The sequence below is a fragment of the Anas platyrhynchos genome, chromosome 2, assembly GCF_047663525.1.
Source record: "Anas platyrhynchos isolate ZD024472 breed Pekin duck chromosome 2, IASCAAS_PekinDuck_T2T, whole genome shotgun sequence".
NCBI lineage: Eukaryota > Metazoa > Chordata > Aves > Anseriformes > Anatidae > Anas > Anas platyrhynchos.
In genome coordinates, this window is record NC_092588.1 from 36,375,244 (window position 1) to 36,395,108 (window position 19,865).

The following is a 19,865-nucleotide window of genomic DNA, read 5'->3' on the forward strand; positions in this document are numbered from 1 at the left end:
AGTTCTACAGAACTGCCAACATTCTGCAGAATTCCAGAATAAATTCAAGTCTATTCTGTAGAAACTGTGGTTGAGAACTCGATTCTTAACAAAATGACCTTTTTCTACCACAACCAAAGAGATTGTATTTGTAAGGAACAAATTTTTCCTTAACAGCTATTTAATGACATTTTTTGCTTTCCTTTGAGAATTTAATTAATGTGTATACAAGTAAATAATCTCATTTTACCCATATCTTATTACCATCAATTTTTTGCCACATGTATGCTTAATATGCCACTTCTACTTTGATTAACTGTTCCTCTAAATAGGCAATTTTATAGCTCCTGATAAAAGCAGCAGAGTTAGTTCTGCATTTTTCTTGCTGTCCTACTCAAAATCCACAACATTGTTGGCATTTCAAGAGAAACAGAGGTACCGTTATTATAGCTGTTGGGAGTAGGCACCAGCAAAAAATAATTAAAAAAAAAAAAAAAAAAGAAAGGGAATTTTTCTAGCTACCGTTTGTGAGATGAACCTGCTTGTTCTGTTGTTTGCAGCATTCCATGTTAGTCTCCAGGTATTTTTCGGTGAACTTCTCCTTACCTTGACTCTTTGAACAAGTAAGTTGTTCACAAGAGCAGTTGTATACTGCCTGAAACTACTTGCTGATTCATGTTAAGGCTGGTGAATTTTGAAAGTTAAGGATACTTTGAAAAATAAATATCATTTATACAAGTTATACTTTGTTAAAAAAAAAAAAAAAAGCTCAACTGCTCAGTTCAGCTGGTGCACTGAAAATTTACACAGCTGTCTGACTGATTTGTCAGATAAATTTGCATGATAGGTAATGAAGGCTACATTTTCCTTTGTGTAAACATACTTTCTTATACAACTACTAATGTACTCACCTCCCCTTTTCCTAAATTTCCTCTTCCTTTTTATTCGCTCATTCTTTAAATCCACCAGCTGTCTTTGTGCCTAACAGAAGAGTTCTACAATTTGCTGCCTCTGTATTGTCTGGAAAAAGGCAAGCCTCTTGCAGTGCTGCTGAGATGAATACTTGAAATTTTTAATTCAGTATATTGTCAGTGGTCTGAATATTTTCAGACCACTGAAAATTTCACATCCTGAAAATTTCTGTAGATAGCAATGGACTTACTTTACCTTGCAGCTCTGTTAAGGTTTTCAGTTAAAAAAAAAAAAAAAAAAAAAAAAAAAGTATTATGTTTTTACTGATAAGAAAACTTTAGACTCTTCACAGAGGGAGCCTGGGATATACTTATCTTCTGTGGTGCTTCCAGCGTGCTTCACAAGATAACATTCACGTGAAGTGTGTCACTATGGATATGTCTGTGCTTACAGATACGTATCTCTGGACAGATGGTTAAGTGCTGAAAGTATATTACCTAAAGATATTGACCAAAACTTTAGTATCTTCTGACTTACACTGTTGTTTTCAACATTACAAATTAGCTGGTTGGCAAAGGAAAAGCAGTTAGAATACTACTAGTTAAAAACCTTTACGTTAAATAGCACTATATATATATATATATATATATATATATATATATATTAAAATCAATCTTGATTTCTTGCATTAAATAATTTTAACATGAAAATCATTGTTTGAAGAGAGGAGCATACTACACTTAAAGGATTTTCATAATCAGAAACCAGAAATTTTCCACATCTTAGATATCACTTTTTTGTTAACGTCTCAGGGTGTAATGCATTTGGTTTGCCCAAATTTATAATTGGGAAAGGTTTTTTAAAGTGAAAGCTTTTAATCCAAGTGAACTGCTTATGCATACATCTACCTTACAAAAGAATACTGATCAGCTTTCAGTTGGTAAAATGCCTAAGTAGAAATCAACAAGTATGCTAAAATTCAGGTTAAAGCTAATTGCAGTGCAAAATAGTTTTATAAAATTTTAATACTGAGTTTTGGTATTTTAATAGGCTCATGTGTAATATTCAAACAGCTGAGCGCAAGTAAGTAAATGCTAGTGGGAAAATATTCTATTATGTAAAATAAAATCATACTGTAACTAGCTTATTTGCTAAAAGCTACCATTTCTAGAAGCTGAATCTTTTTGTACTATACGAAATGTTATTGTTTTATGTGTGTTACTGAGGAACAAATCAACTTTCAATGTTATTGTTTCCTGTCATATCAAGGTGCGTTTTTACCATACTGGTGTAGCAAGCTGTTCTTAATTTCATCTGAATGCTTGTCACATGCTTCTGGCAACGTACGCTTAGGCAGGAGAGGTTTTGACGAGAAAGCATGCAATTGCATGTTTAACAAGTCTTCAAACTTTGTTTTGAATTTCACCTTTAAAACGAAAAGCATTGAAATAGGCCTATTGTTTGAATAACCCTACTCCATTAAGTACATGAATCTTTACCCCTCCAGGCTATGTTCATTTGCATTTTATCTCTGCCACTCTTCCACACTTTTATTTCACTCTTGACCCTGTTTCTAGGAGATGTGCGAGTAAGAAGTCGGGCAGGATTTGAAACAGAGAGAAGAGGTTCTCATCCATACATTGATTTCCGTATTTTTCACTGTAAGTATTTAAAAGCAGATTAATGACAAATAAACAAAGGCTTCCATTAAGTTTAACTAATGAGCCTCTAAAAATAGAGTTAGCAGCTTATTTAGCAAGACCATTTTTTATATTACTTAAGAAAATCTTTCATGCTACTTCATTACCAAAAATTGAATAAGAAAATCTTCACCACTAAATTTCTGTTTCTAAAAATATAGCTTAAACTTGTATTTATTGAATTTAGACCTGAATTCCTGTGGAAAATAAGACTTATCTAAAAATACTGATGTGTATGCTGAGTACTTACTTGGAAGACACAATCAGTTGAGAAGAATACTTTCCTGCAGCAGAAGGGCTCGGTGCAGGATGATGCTTGAAAAGAATTACAGTACATTGTTCTTGACCTGATCGTAGTCAGTTAATATTGCATTTTCTCAAACAAGTAGCTAGACCTTAAATTTTTCACAGGCAGACAAATCTAAAATAGAGATGAAAGTGTTATAAGCAAATAGCAGGCTATTTTTTTTTTAATTATGGGTTTTAGGAAACACTTTTTTTCTTTTTCCTCAGAGAAGTATTACAATAAGAATATTTTTGAATAATTTTACTTTTTTTCTCTACATCCATATTATAACTAAATATATCAGTACTTTTAATATCAAAGCTGCAGTAACCACCATACATGAATATGCAGCAGAATGCAGAAGACGTGTTATTTCAAGGATGCAAATAATATTAATGTATCGTCACAAAGTATCTATACCAACGTTGTATCTGCACAATTCTGAATAGGCTGTGCAACGGTGAGATTTGGAAAAGCTATTTCACGGTAACAAGTGTGGTTGTAATTACCTTATTAATAAAAAATGAGTGGCAGAAACTGTGCTAATTAATAGTCTGATCTACCTGAAGATGCTCATTTTTAAAGTAGGTCACTACTTAAATCTAAAACTCTTAAACCCTTAGTTTCATTCAAAAGTTAGTTTCACAAAATAGGTGAGAAAACAAAGTTTGAAGAGTATGATGTATTGAATGCTTAAATAAAGAGGAGAGAGATTCTGTCTCAAGTCCTGATAATTCTGCTGAGAATTAAAAAAACAAAACAAACACCTTTGTAAAAATAGCATGCAATTTATGAATTTTATATACATATATATATATAAATATATGGCATTTCATGCTGATACAGGAAAATATTAACAGTAATACTAAAAGAACAGCATGTTAGTCTTGTGTGATACTATTGCCATCATCAAATTAACTGTATTTTCTATGATACTCGTCACGTTGTTCCCGTCCTGACAATTGTGCATCAGGCAGATGAGGAAAAGGATTTTCACACCCTTTCTTCTTGCCCCTACTTGTTCAGGCACAGGCAGCAACTTTTAGCAACATCAACTGCGGTGTCTGATGACAGCAAGGAATGTTGCTAGGAGGCCCAAAAATTCTTCGGCTGTAACTTTCCTCTGGAGTCAGCTGCTGTGGCAGTTCTCAGAGTTGCCATATTAGAGTCAGATTTATTTTGCATTTAAGAATCGTGGCCTGTTCCGGAGCTGATTGCAGACTTCAGACTCCTGCTACTTCATATAGAGTTTCTTTCCTATAAAGAACAAGGTGAATGAGGGCATGTAAGGAATTCAGCCCTGTATCCCACAGTACCAATAAATTATCTGTTCATTTACAGAATTAAAAAAAAAAGTTTTAATTCTCCCTGCAATGCTACTTGAGTCCTGATCAGTATTTCCCTAATAGTTTTTAGGCAAAAGAGTTTTAGTATCTTGCTACTTGACTGCAGATAGAGAGGAGTTGTGGGAACTGACCTGACTTGATTATTGGGATCCTTCTTTATTTTTTCCTCTGGTAACTCCAGAAGAATTTTTGCCTTGTTCACCTATGGGGCTGAAAAATGGTCAACCATAAGAGAGGAGCCAGTCAAGCTAAAACATGTTCTCCTTTGCTTGGAGCAAAAACTGGCCCAAAATGGGTCTCTTCTACAGCAGAGGCAGGCTAAGGCATCTGAGTATTGTCTTTTTTTTTTTTCCCCCTCTCCACAACAGCTACATACCCAACATCAGTAATGCCTGGCTATGTTTCCTTCATGGTGTTTGTGAAGTTTCATTGTAACTTTCATCTGTTATTGACTAACTCTACATTATGTTTCTAAAAATTTTGCAGTGATCGTTGCTTACCTCTTTTACAGATGACATGCCGTGGCTGTCATTCACAGTGTTGAAGCATTATTGCTATTGTATATTTTGCTTAGCTAACTTTTGTTGTTAAGCATCGTTTTCATTTTTTTTCTCAGTGGTGTTTTGTGAAGAATGTCCAAGTCTTTCAGGAAGTCGAGCCAATAAACTGCCAACTAGTTTTTCCAATGTTTTATTAATGGTTTCTTAATCCAAACTGTTATTGATAGGTTTGAAGAGTACAGAATTTTAAAGGCATGACTGTATTTTCAGAAAGCTACTGTTGTGTTTTTTTTTTTTTGGGGGGTGGAGGTTGAAAAAACGATCATTTTTCTTTTTAATGCTATTTTCATTTGCAACTTTAACTTGTATTGCCAAATACCAAAGTAAACTTTGTTAACATCGCAAGATCACTTCTATTTCTTCTTAAGGATTATAAGCTCAGTGTCTGCATCTTCATCCCAGCATTCTGTAATTGAATATGAATATTCAACTCCCTAAATTGGGTAGGAGTATTCTTACCTGTACCTTCTTTCTAGGAAAACCGGTTGTAAAGTGATTGCTGGAAAAATGTTTTTGTTGTTGTTAGAGACTGTAGTGTGGGAGACACATCTGCGGATTATGAATGCAAGATTTGACTGATGGTCAAACTACGTTTTTTGGGTGCCAGCTTTTCTTCTGCACTTTATGCTGTTCCAGGAATCATGTTTTGCTAGCTCTTCACGGGAACTCATCACAAAGGACAGCACAATAAACAGGTTTTTGTTTGAACAAGACTACATCCTGCCACATGGGGAAAGTCAGTATTGTGTCCCACATGTTGGTTTGTAATCGGTTATCACAGGGATGTCAATTAGTAGTTCATCTGTTACTGTCATCTGGTGATTATGTTTCTGTGGAACCATGGGCGAGTTAGCAGCTAAAGGCTGTGGATTCTGGAGAGGGGAGAACAGCCACGTAACTTTCTTCCTCAGAAGTAAATTAATTGTAGTTTTTGTTCAGTGGATATACATTTTTCACAGTTACACAGTAAATTGCATATACTTTAACAATATTTTACTGATTTGAACATAGAGCACTGAATCTACATTGCACTCCTCAGGTAACAAGTTTGACATTTTACTGTCTGACTACCATCATGTGCTGTTTGATTTTCAGGGAAGTTACTGAAAAAGTGATTGCAGTGGTTGGTTATGACCATTCTCGTTCTCTGGTGGCTTGCAAATAGTTTACAATTAAAGTGGTTGCTTTTTGAATTGTTTCTGAACAATTTAATGTCAACAGATTACATTGATTAAAGCTGCTGCAAAACAAAACATTTTCTAGAATAATTGGTAAATGATGGTATATGAATGTTCCCTTTTAAAAATAGCAAACCAACAATAAAGTTTTAGGTTTTTATTTTCTGGTTATTTAGAGGTTATCAGTAATGTTTAATTTGCTAAAATGTATGCATGTATATATGTGTAGATATTTTCTTTGTGAAGACTCTGGCGTGTACAAACAGAAGAATATATTGTGTGCTCCCATCACTCAGTTTCACCTGAGAAAAATCAGTGAATGTGCTCAGTGAGGCGTACAATATGTTACAGTGGGGAAATGAAGCCAAAATGAATAAGTAAGATAACAAACAAAACCATGAAGCATCTTATGCAGATACAATTTAATACTTATAAAATTCCTTTTTGGGGAAAGGTTGTTGGGTATAGTCTGGAAAAAACGGATACCAACAAACAAACAAACAAAAAAACAACCAACCAAAAAGCTTTGGTCTTGTGGAGAGGAAACTTTTTTTTATTCTTGCTTTTCCTTTTGTATCTGCACCAAAATAGATAAGATCTTGTCAAAAGGCTGTCAGAATTCTCTCATGCCACTGTAGTCTGAGCATTATATGTACGAGATGATGGTGATGTTGCCAACACGTGGCTCTACTTGGTGTTCCAGAGATAACTGAGTATGTCACATCTGTGAGTTAAAATATCTTAGAGGTAAGAAAGGATTTTTGAGTTAATCAGTATGTTTCTGTAAACATTTAGGAATGACTCAGTTTTGAATCAACTTGGTGCTTACAGTACAGAGATGCATCCTGGAGAGAAAACGTGATTGGAGCTCACTGACATCACTGAGATATAGATAGATGTCTTCTCCCTGGCTGCATTCGGAGCCTCTTTTACAGTGGAATGGAAGAGTTCAGGTGACTTGCATTGGCGATGTATAAATCTGATTCTCGGAGTGCAAACACATGAAGAAATGCCAGGTTTTATCTTTGGTGTACAACTTTCAGACAAATATAAACGTGGATAAATTCACTGAACATTGTATCTGCTACCTTGAGATCTGGCAAGCATCAACGAAGTGTCAGCATCTGCATTTGCAGTGTTGCTTTGAACTTGCCTCATTCACAAATCATTGAAAAAGATATACCTTGGACAGTGAAATAGACTTATCTTAGATGAAAAGCCAGAAGTCAAGTGAGGAAGAAGAATTCAAGTCCAAATTGATTCCCTTAAAGAGTTTGGGAAATCCATAACAGTACCCGAACATGCTTTTGACTGTCATCTAGAGGCTGAGATAAAATGAGCACAGCCCAGAAGAAATTGAATGCTCATTTTTATTTCATGAAAATAGAGTAATTACTGAGCTGAATTTGTTGAACAGGAAAGAAAGCTATTCTTATATCTTCTACTGTGAAGAAAGGCAAATTTCCCAACAAAGAAAATCACGCGAGGAGATTCCTGTGTGGTCAGAGGTTGATTTAAGTATTTTATTTCTGTGTGAAAATACCAGCAGTATAAGGACTGAAAGGCTCACACTCAAGATTTCTCTGAAAGTTCCCTTTCTGTGCAGGACACGTTCTGAAATTAGCGTTTCGTTATTCATAATCTGGATTGCTAAAATAGTTTCTCTCATTCTGATGAGAGAGATTTTTACTTTAAATTAGTGCAGAGAATGCAATCACACAAGGGAAGCTGCAAAAGCCTAGTCATGGGAAAATCTAAAAAGAGCTTTGGTCAAAAGAAAACAGTGAAATTAAACTTGAAATCCAAGTGTATTTGTAAGCTTGGTTAAGGAAGATTTCCATGTAAAAGCTTCCAGTTGAGAATACAGGACAGATACACATATTTTGCTGTCGTAGATGGTTGTTTTATCTGCAATTTTTTTAAGTTTCTGTAAAACAGCACGTGTGCTCTGGAGTCTTGCAGAGGTACAGCGCAGTGTTTTATTGTGGAGGTAAGTCTGACCTTAGAAGAAGACACTGCCACATCCTATTTTTTTCACTTCCTTTGAACCTCTCTAATGTGTCCATTTTTCCAGGTAGCTTATTTTTAAAGTTATACTTGGAGCCAAGTTTGCCGTCATAAAAAATGCAAGAATTCATTTGTTTTTGTCTGTTTCCAGTGTGACTTTTCTACTTACAGTCATGCAGCCTTTTAAAGGAATTCTCCTTTTTCCGTCAACCAGAGTGTTTCTTTTTTGAATTCTTCTTTCATTTGTGTGTGTGGGGAAGAATGGCCAAAAAGAATTACTTGATAGTTCTGTCATTCCATTGTCATGGAACTGGAGAATTATACAACACAAAAGAGTGGGTGTTTTCTTGGAAGACATCTAGAAAAAAAGATCTGGTGACGGTCTGGAATATATTATCCTTGTTTTGGGAAAAGACTCGAACCATTATGTTGTCATGTGTTCTTGTTTGTTCTTCAAGAGCATTAACATCTCAACACCGATGACACTTAAGTATAACTTTTTTCCCCCCAGGAAACATTAGTGTATTCTGATGATACATAGCTAAGTATTTTCTTTCAGTGAAGCTTATTGGTTTACACTACATAATGGTGTGAGCTACAGATTTGCCTTGCCCTGTAGATGGACTCGGGTCAAAGAAAGTATGTAACTACAAGATTGCTAGGGTTATGATTCAGTATATCGGTAGGGAAAGAGTATGTCTTATGAGTACTGTTCCCTAGTTTTCAAATAATTGTAAAATGTTATTCAGTTCAGTACAGGAGTTCCATTGCTCAATTCACTTAATTTTACATTGTTCCTGTGGTATTTACAAAGATGAAGGAGCCAAAATTCAAAAGAATCATATGGATAGAGTCCTTTTAGATATCTTTTCGTAGTGTTTTCTGTACACTTTTGGTGCTGTGTTATTTAAAAGCATACAGTACCATTGGTGATTTGGTGTTTAATTTGTACTGTAGTAGTAAAATCCCTGTACTTTGAGTCATTTCTCTCAAATACTTTGCTTTGAGCAGAGTTGGTCCAAAGAGCTATGAGAAGTCTCTTCCATCCTGAAGTCTGTGGCTTCCCTCCTGATGGTCTATGGCTTCTATACTTTGCTAAGACGGTATTTTATTCTGCAAGGTCCTTCAGAGAGAGGATTATCTTCCATGATAGTGGTGCCTAATGGTTGTACTTGATCATTGGGGGATATCTGTTAGAGTTTCTTGAAAGTTAATACTACTTTTTTTCTCTTTCCAGTCAGTCAGAAGACAATTGCAAAGCCATGTTTCTTTCATTAAACATTATTCCATAGCATAATTTTCAGTGATCGTTTTCTTAAAAAAAAAAAAGTCTGAATGTGTACACAAATGCATACGTAGGATACCTTAAAACAATTTGACCTGACTTTCTTTTAAGAGGGGGTTTATAGCCTTACAATGATGCTAACAGGGCTTAAGAGTGGATCTAAGGAAATATAACAATGTAATTTAGACACCAGTAATCTTTATATATAAAGTCCTTCTGAAATTGTATGTCGCAAGTTATATCATAGATTTTATTAATGACTAATACCAAATATCTGAAAAGTACCTAAAAATGCAAACTATGACAGTGAAAAACTGAGTATAGAGCTAAACAGAACTCAGAGAAAACAATCTAATACATCTAATGCAATGCACTTCCTAACGGTTTGTTGGGAATAGATGCAAAATTAGAATGCTTATGGGTCCCTCTAGTGGTGTGAAGTGCTAGGTAATACTTGTAAATTGTTCATAAATAGAAAACAATTAGTATCTTGGAAGGCCTTAGAAATACAGTTGCGGTTGTCATATGAAATTGAATATTTCTTTCAGTATATTTACAGGTAGTGGAAACTTTCCTTTAGTACCTCAGGGCTGGTGATATCTGCTATGTAAAAATCATGAAAGGAATAGCTAAGTAAATGTGTACTTGTCTTTACTATACCAAAATTGTGAAATGTTCCATGAAGAGAGAAGAGATTCTCTGTAGTTCATTTTTTTAAGAAAAAGAAATCTCCTCTGGTGGACCTGTGCACCTCAAATTCCTGTTTGATATTCAAACGTGAGAAAGATCCATGCTTTCACTTCTTATATTATACATCCTCATTTTTATTTATGTTAATGGCAGAGATATCAGATATCCTTGGTTAAACTCTCTACTGATAATAGTAAAAATCAATTTTTATCATAGATAATTTTGTATCTATGTTTCAGGCTGTAGCAGGGAAGATGTGGAGGTAAAGTTCATGAGCTGGATTGCCTTGTTTTGACCAAAACCCCATCAGAGGCTAGGAATTATCTTTGCATTAAAAGAAAACCAAATCGGTTTTGCTAGGATTTAAGGCTTCTATAAATAAGAAATTAAACTACTAAGTTGTCATTCCTCCTTTCATTCTTTTTCCTTACTGTACAAAAGATGCAAATATTGAGAATAAATATATCAATCTAAGGTGGCTTTGATTGTGTTTTCCCTATTTTGTCTTCTTATTTTAACACAAGAAAAAAAATTTCTAAAGTCCCTGTGAAACATGACAATTTTTCCTTCTTTTCATGAAATAGAATACGCTTCAAAGATTGGGAGTGGGAAAGGATTAGACTAAGTGTCTTGGAATGCGGATGAAACCTGTTGCATGAAGGCAACTTGCATAACTTAATTTTTTGATGTGTATTCATAACATTTTGCTAAAATAACTGATGTTAGTAAACCATTATTTTTATTTTAGAGTATTTCGGATTTTTTGTTCTATTAGTATCTCATTTCTAGATGCCTGGAAACAAGAATGACTATCCTAATAAATAAATAAACGAGTTTAGAAGTAAAAAGCACATCGGATGGTATTCTAACTTGAAGTGGGGAATGAACTGAAAAAGGAAGAACATCCTAGGAGAGCTGCTGTTGACCAGGCACAAAGACCTACAGCTTGTCGTCTGGTTTCTTGCATCAAAGCTGGATCTGACTGCTGCGGCTTCCTTCTTAGCACTTCCAACATCCTGACTTTGCTTTCATGTCATGTACTTATTTATTTTATCATTCTAATTTATCCTTATACTGTCCTTATCTCTTAAGAACAAATGCTCAGGGTAAGACATTAAAAAGGCATTTAGCACACGGAAAGCTCATGAAACGAAGCAAATGAAATGAAGGACATTTGGGCCGGGAGGAGAAATGTTTTCATGCCATGCCTTGAGCAAAGGTAACGCACTCTTCCATTATAAATGGAAAGAAAGTAAAGCCATTATGGTGCCCTCTATTTTTTATTTTATTTTACTGTATTACCTAGGGTCACTGAAATTAGCAAAGAATGTCAGCCTACCCTCTTCTATCATTAGTCATAAAACTATGTGTTAATCATATATATAAAGGGAAACCAAGTTTCTGTTGCACTGTTACACCATTCAGGCTTTACCAGTCCTTCTCATGAACTTGTATTTGCTGGTCTGCCAGAACTCACAAAAATTTATTTTGTATTTTTATTTCTATGTTATCCCTTACAATAATACTTTCTGACAAAAAGGGAGCTGCAAGTATGGATGCTCTCAGTGTTACTGCAGCTTAAAAATCTTTTTTTTTTTCCCCTTGAAATTTTCTTCCTTGAAAGCTAGCTATTTTCTTTTTCAGCCTTCTTTTTAAATTAATTACCTGTCAAACCTCCACATCTGACTCACCTATCCCCAGTCATCCCATATCAAATGTCTAACTATTTTAGGGAGATAAGCTCACTTGCTGGGTTGGTGTAGTCCCCCTGAACCAGGTATTCTGGAAGGGCTCAAAACCTCTCATTTGGAAGTGATTCTGATCACTGGAGGTCTAAATAATGGGATGTTTGGTTGAGGTGTTAGTACCTTCAGCTGAACTTGGGATATACGTGTGGAATGAATAGTAGCTCAAAGGGAAATGCCAAGTCCTGCACCTGAGGAGGAGCAGCCCCAGGCACCGGCACAATGCACATGAAGCACTTCTTCGCTGTGTGGGTGACCAAGCCCTGGCACAGGTTGACCAGAGAGGTTGTGGGGTCTCCTCCTTGGAGATCTTCAAAAGCCGCCTGGGCAGCCTGCTCTGGGTGGCTCTGCTTGAGGAGGGGTTGGACTAAATGGCCTCCTGAGGTCCCTTCCAGCCTCCAACCATTTCATGAGGCTGTAATACTGTAATAACAGCAGTGCTGCCTAGAAGGATAAAGAATGAAATGGGCTTTGTTGTAGCTTGCTTGAATTACATCAGCTGGGGCAGTGCTTTCCAGAAGCATGAAATGGTTGGAGGCTGGACTTTTTTTTCTTTTACTAAATAAGGAGGAGGAATAAAATGATATGGACAGGTCGTGGTTTATGAACTGTACAAACTGATGATAATTTAGAGGTGAAAATTATGTTGAAGTTGAATCTTACTAGTGCATTGTAAAGTGAAGAGTAATGACTGTTCACCTTTGCAGGAAACTGCATTTCCTTTGAAAAATTATTTTTTCTGTACCCACATAGTGACAAAAAATATTGAAATTTGTGCAAATCCCCTAAAATGACTTATAAATGTGAAAACAGGTGGAATGTAGGGACAGACAGCTGAATGATCATGCTTTTGTGCTTTGCTGTCAAAAATGTGTTTTACTTGTGTTACCTACACTGTGCTGCTGTTCTGCCAAAGACTGAGTGGCATCTATGAAAGAGTTACTTGTAGCATGACATCAGAAGTGCTTTTTGTTAACTACAGACCTATAAAAAGACTACTCATGATCAAGAAAACTGTTTGTACTTCTGGAAGATTTTTCCTATTGAAGTATTTTCTTTTACTGAGATGTAGTGAAGTTTCTGGATTTTGTATATGGATTTGTGGACATCTTAGATAATTTCATGACCAAAATGTAGCCATTTTATATTGTTTTATTTCAAACCGAATGACCTCAGGTCTGAAATTTGGATTTTAAGAAACTAGATCAAGATTAAGAGGGGAAAAAAGAACTTCGAAACCTGTGCTGTCCTAGCAGGAGCAGTTACATTGCTGCCTGCTTCTGTGTTCTACAGGATTGACGGTGTCTCAGACTGTACTCTGTTAATAAACTTGGTTAAAAAATATTGTCATGGTAATGCATCATGACAGACTCTTATTTATTTGCCTTCTGTATTTGAGAACGCTATTTTTATAAGCAAATTTATCATATGTAGTACACCTGCTTACATAACCTGGATATATGCATATCAGTGTCTTCAGAGGAAGCGCCCCTGACTTTAATTGGGATGAGTAGGAGAAAAATATTTCATTTGAAGTTGTCTATGTTAGCTCTTTGAAATGATAGGAACTTACTTCAGTGTCGTGATAAGCTACCTGATGCTTTTCAGCTGTGTCTGAAAGATGATTCCACTTTTGTCCATTAAATTGCTGTTAATTCAGACAATTGATATAAAATGTCGCTGCACTTCAGATACTGTGTGTTAGTGTAATTCTTTTCTGTTCAGAAATGCTTTATTAGTGTAGATTGGAAATAAATCAAGGAGGTAACGTGGAGCAGAAAGAACGGTGTATCTTCTGCAGGGAGATCAATTTATACGATTAAAGCTTTATCTTGCATATTATCTTACATAGAATCGAACTGCTCTCACTAGAAATCATCGAGGCTTTTAATTTAGGTCCTTAATAAGGCCACACCCTTGTCCCTTAACATATTTTAGGCTGTGTGTTAAAACAAATACTATGATGGTTTATTTCACCGATTTCTAATCTGCCTTGCTTGTGGAAGGTCAAGAAGTTGGGTTCATGTTGTTTTGAAAGTCTGTATGTTTAGAAAACAGCATATTTGCTTTTACTTACTATCTTAACATGTTTTTTTCTTTTTAATATACATATTTTTGGACAAAATGAAGGAACATCAAAATTGTTGACTGTTGGTTATGTTAAACTACTGTTTGGAGTAATGCTGGAAAGAGAGTAAAGGTGAAGTTTGGCCATAAATATTTCAGACTGGAAATATCTGAACCGCTGCAAAGAAATGGTAGCAATGTGTACTTTGGTCTGCAGGTTTCTGAAACAAACAGACGGACCCTTTAACCGTATCAAGGGAAAGTGGTCATAAGCTAGCATGAGTCCTTTGGACAGCTAAACTGGTTAGTCTAATAAAAGTAAAGCAAAATAGTTGGATTATTCTTTGAAAGGAGACTAAGACACATTCTATAGTTGTTAAACTGTACTGAGAAAGCAAGTTAGATACACTGAGAAGTGTAGGTCGGTGTGTGATTGTTTCTCTTTTTTTTTCCAGAGAAGTAGTTCTGGGTAAAATTACCTGGAAAAGCTCGTGTGTTAAAACCTTGCTAGTAAAGTTAAGAAAATTTCTGAACTTTCAAATCTGCGTATGTGTTACTTGTAGATGCTCAAAATCACTTTATAACTTCTGCATCAACGCATTATTTAGATGGTATATGTATCTGATATGATTTGCTAGGGGCACGGATTAGATGTGCATATGTGACAGCAGTTTTCCAAAAGGAACTTGCTTGCAATATTTGTGTGCTTGCATAATTTCTGTAATATTTCTGTCCTAACAGTAGCAGTGCTCCTTAGAAAGAAACATTTCAGCTATAAGTTAAATATTTGTTTTTCTTCACAGGATGCTTACATAGAAAACTTTCTTTTCTAAGCCATATCTCTGCGTTCACTATTCATAGTGATCTCTGTTCATGGCCAAAACATTTGATGCACCAAAAAAAAAAAAAAAAAAAAAAAAAAAGGCTGTGCAATTGTTCTGCCAGACTTCCTTGAACAGTGTTTCTTGGTAAAGTTTTTTTTGAGAGAGTGTTTATTTTCTTGTTTTTTTTTTTTTTATAGCAAATTCTGAAATTGAAGTGTCTGTGTCTGCAAGAAATGTGAGAAGATTGCTTAGTTTCCAGCGATACCTGAGATCTTCCCGTTTTTTCCGTGGTATCACTGTTCCAAATTCTTCAAACATTTTAGATGATGATTATAATGGACAAGCAAAGGTTAGTGGCTTAATTTTTATCTTGGTTTTATCAAGCGTGTCTTTAAAATGTTTGTTTGCATATAGCAACCTCATGTTAAGAGGCAGTGCAAGGAAGTAGTTTTTAAGCATCTATTTTTATGTGTGCATGTATGTTTTGCACATACTTTATAAAGTCCAGCCAATGTTATGTGATTTCTGACAAACTCCTTCACCTCCCCTGAGTTTACTGGGATATTGTTTAGAGCTTACGTGGCTTGCAGTTTAAAATAAATAAATAAATAAAATAATCTAGTGAATCAAGGATATATTATCAACATAATAATTGAAGAAAAAGTGAGGAAGAATGTATCTGTATTTAAGAAATGTAATGGAACAATTTGGGCAACTTCTTTCTCTCCCTCCCCTTTTCCTTTGTAGTCTGATTTCATTAATGACCATCTGAAGGAGTGACTGACTCCTTAAATAAAAAAAAAAAGCTCAATGAAATGTAGTAATTGAAGTTATCAGTAGAATATTACATCAAAATGACATTTTTTTATATGCAGTTCTAGAAAAGTATGATAGCTGTAATATGCCTGTGCCATGGGACAGGTAAAGCATGCTGGGAAGAGAGGCAATACTAACAATTTGTTAGCTGGGTAAAGAAAGGGCTGGTGAATTGATGACAGAGGATGCTGAAGGGGAATGAGCAGCCAAAGTTTACAGGTTGTCGAGAGCCCAAAGGCTGGGTCTTGCTACTGATTGTGTATAATGCTTTTTGGTAGGAACCTTGATGCAGAAAAAGAATATCGTTAAAATACAGCATGTCTGATATTATATAGTGTGATCAGGCTCCAGTATAGGAAGACTCTGATAACTTTGTGGATGAACTTAAAAATATATGTGCAATTTAACAGCAGAAACATCTTGTTAATGCTATTTATTTCTTCTGGTAGCTCAGTTTTAATGGCTGGTGAAGGAAAAACTAGGACATAGTAACTGGATCACAAAGCAGCTACTAATTTAATGGGAACATGAGAAAGCAAGTATCAATTTTAAAACAGACTCTGAGGACTAGAATGTGCTTTGTTCTTCATCCATGTTCATGAAAAAATAGTTCGTGTGGAGTGGCTGTGAAGTGCTAATCTAGCCATATGCAAAGTGAAAAGCAAGTTTATTAGGAAGAAATTACAAGGTTGTTTTATATTCCTAGTAAAAAACCTAGATACTGTTTCTTCTATATGAACAAAAAGGGAAAGAGAGAAATTAACATAAAGGACTACTCATGGGGTAACTATTAATGCATTGCAAAAATCCGGAAAAGATTCTGAAACAAAACGTTGTAAGTCATCGTAGGGTTTTGTGATCCGTACATCTATTAAAAAGATTACGTGAAATGTCAAGTGTGGGCCTTTAAGATGTCTCAACTTTTTTTTGTCTAAACAGAGTTACTCTATCATACTGCTTCTGTTTATAACCCAATTGTTTTAAAATTGTGTCACTTCTTTTAAGCAAATGACTAAGGGTATGAAGGGGAGATCTCAAACCCATACTGCCAAGACACTTATATTTCAGTTTTGTAATTTGAGGCACATATGTTAAAGTTTTGCTGTAATCATGCAATCATTTTTAATACCTTTTTTTGTATATAGAGATTCTTAAGATTTACATGTATGTCAGTCTGAAATAATAAATATTTCCTCTGGGCTATGGGAAGATAGGCATATGCTGAGGAAAACAAAGTTACAGCTTTCGTGTTTTCTTTCAGTGTATGCTTGAGAAGGTTGGAAACTGGAATTTTGATATTTTTCTTTTCGATAGACTGACAAATGGTGAGTTTACTTTTTCTATTTCATTCATGTTTTTATCTCTTAGCATAATTTAGCTATTGCTCTTATGTTATGATGTGATTGTTCGTTCACTCAAAAACACAGATTTCATCAGGTACCATTTTGATTTAATAGTCCTTAATCTAAATTCTAGTTTGCCTTGCCACTCTCTTAAAATGCCATTACTGTCAGTACTGATAATAATCATTGATTTGTAGCAGAGGCCATTGTACTTTGCAGGTGCTGTTCTCTCTTTTTGTGCTGTAAGTAGTAATTTGATATAAATTGACAATTAACTTTGCTAATGTAATATTTTTTTATAATTATGGAATGCTGTTAATTTACATGTCTGTGTCCAAAAGGTCAGTTTCACTAAACAAATTATTTTTTGGGTTAATTGAATATTGGGTAGAACAGTTTTAATTCCTTTAGAGACTATTACTACTTTTTTAGTAGACAGCCAGTTAAAAAAGAGACTTACAAATGTGCTGGAAGGGAGAAAGGCTGCTGGAGTGGATAGGGAGAAGTCTTGTGTTATAATATGCAGCAATGGAAACTGGATTTTGAATAGAATGGGAGGAGGAGATGAGTCCAACACCAAGGAGACAGGCATGTGTGCCAGTGTAGAAAGCTCTTGGAGCCTGGGCTGTGAATGAAGAGCAGCTGCTCCAGTTCTTTCGTCAGTCAAGAGGAGCTGGTAGCAGAGATGCAGTCAGTGTGCTTAAAGTTTGGCAGGAGGAAACAGAAACGAAGTTCAGAAAGGAAAACATGGCACCAAAAGATAATTTTCTCTGCTGTTTTGTTAAAAGGATGCTTGACTTAACCTAGAGTAAAAGTGGGGTCCTCACAGTTTCATTTAGTGCAAAGCACGGATGTAAAAATGAAAACAGTGGGGATTCTTGCAGATAGGATGTAATTATACATGTAAGTTCTGATATAAGGTAATTATAAGTTCTGATTAACTGAATCAAAAAAGTTGGGTGTGCAAGCTAAATTGTTTATAAGCATAGTTTATTTCAGATCAGATTACTCCCGATAAACTGAAGTCCTCCTTTCTATATGGGGCCTTCTCTATCCTAAATATGCTTTTTGTTTTTGATACCCTTTAGTTACTGTCACTGCAGCTTCTATTGTGGGAGCCTTCCTATATTATCCTCTTTGCATTTTAATTTAATCATTTTAGGATAACGTTTTGAACAGGCAGTCTTGTTATTGGAAGTTTTTAAGAGGAGAATGCTGTGTACAGAGCGTTGCTGGATGAGCTGCCCTGGACGAGCCTGTGAGAAATTAGCTACTCAGTAAATGCTCTTTGAAGAACTGTGTATCTTACTGCGAGGAAGTGGCATGCACGTGTCAAGCCTAGTAATAAGCCAGATTTAGCAGACACCTTTGTCTTTTTGTACCTCGGTTTCTGCCCATGCTACATTCTCTAATTCCTGCTAAATGAAGATTGTCGGAGTAAATGTACCAAAGCTGAGTAATCCATCATTACATATTGTTTGCAGAGTAAATACAAATAATCTGCAAGCTGTTTCAAGTAAACAGTAAGCGTGCAGGTTATTTCCCTGGCTCGCACAGTTCTATTTGTTTTGTCACTGCAAGTGATTGTAATATTATAGCTGTGAATAGGCAAAGTACATTGTAAGCTCGTAATAGTATACATTTCCTAGAGAAATGTAAACATTTTTTCTTTGATTTTTGGGTTGAGTAAGGAGTGGCTTCACAAAAAAAAGACACAAGATTGCACATGTGCAATGTACACAAGTTAACAGTGTTGACTGGCTTTTATGTTTGCCTGACTGTTCTGGTATTCCTTTTTAACTTGTGTGTCCATTTATAAAAATCATGATGCGATGTACCACAAAGTTGAATACTGCTTTAACAGATTTGCACAGTGAAACTCTGCTTTTTTTTAATGTTTGGTAATATTTTCCTCTTATCAGCTGACAGTGGACAGTATTGGTGATTGCTACAGGAGATAGTTGATGGAATCTTGTTATGCAATGAAATTTAAATATTAACCTTAAGTTGGTGTAGAGAAATCTGCTTGTGTAATTTTTGTCACCAATTTGTTTGAAGTACATTTCTTGTGAAAGTCACTGATTTCATGACTTCCAATGAATTAGTATTTTCATCTTATTTTTAGGAAACAGTCTAGTCAGCTTAACCTTTCATCTGTTTAATCTTCATGGACTAATTGAACACTTCCAGTTAGATACGATGAAACTTCGTAGATTTTTGGGTAAATACAGCTTTTTATTATGATGAATATTGCTGTTTATCCGCATTTTTATACTTTAATTGAAGTGCTGGTTATAGTTTAGTTATAAGGTTTGAAGAGTACTGATCCAGTCCAGATTGTACAGTGATTTGAAGTACATTGACTGAGAGAAAATCTCTCAAAGTTTCTGTGAGTATAGAAATCTCTGTTAAAATCAAGCAAGTATTGACAAGCTGAGTAGCTTCATAGCAGATGCTGTGTTGTATTTGTTAAATCTAAATCATCAGTAATATATGTGAATTCATTCATGTGGCATTTTTATTGAGAAAGGATAGACTGCTCCTTTCTTTGGTTTTGTCTTCAGTTAGGTTTTAATTTCCATTTCTGAAGTTCTCAATGTAGTTTCCTAACTATGCTGCTCATACCCATGTTGGCAATGCTTAACAGTGCCAATTTGATGCCGTCTCTTGCTTTTCAAGCCCTTGTACAAATACTCACTGTACTGCAGACATACTGCCTCCATGGACAGAGCGCAAGACAATGTTATGAGGGTGTTTGGGCCTGTGGCAGTGCTTCAGTAGAAAGATTTGTAAATATGGAGTATTCGAACAAAGTGGTACTTCCACTCGACAGCTGAAGGAGCTGTCTTTTTGCATCCTCACAGCACACAGACCCTAGTGTGAGGTGTCCTTCATTTGGTTCTTGTGTGGTGGTACCTTTTACTTAATTTTGTGGAGTGGGATGCTGATTTTTAAAAGACCAGGAGAAAGGTTTCAGGTCCCTCTTAGCAGGCTTTCACGGCTTCAGAGAAAACAAGATTGTGGTTCCAAAGCTTGTAATTTAATGAGAGGAGAAACCACATTCAGAAGGCTTTTCTCCCCTTTCAAGTAAAGGGAATACTTTTGTTTTTGTCACTGAATTCTCCTT

General features: G+C 35.4%; 1 protein-coding gene across 4 annotated transcripts in view; it reads left to right on the plus strand.

The window, feature by feature from the left end:
* PDE7A (phosphodiesterase 7A) overlaps window positions 1-19,865 on the plus strand; it is a 75,264-nt gene that overhangs the window by 43,849 nt on the left and 11,550 nt on the right. Inside the window, exons 3-7 of one of the 4 annotated variants that reach the window (XM_038175584.2) lie at window positions 1,942-1,974; window positions 2,469-2,552; window positions 14,777-14,928; window positions 16,657-16,720; window positions 18,864-18,959. In XM_038175584.2, the coding sequence (XP_038031512.1) occupies window positions 1,942-1,974; window positions 2,469-2,552; window positions 14,777-14,928; window positions 16,657-16,720; window positions 18,864-18,959 (429 nt within the window). The remainder of the gene's footprint in view (window positions 1-1,941; window positions 1,975-2,468; window positions 2,553-14,776; window positions 14,929-16,656; window positions 16,721-18,863; window positions 18,960-19,865) is intronic. The other 3 variants (XM_038175586.2, XM_038175585.2, XM_038175587.2) reach the window with 3 other exon arrangements.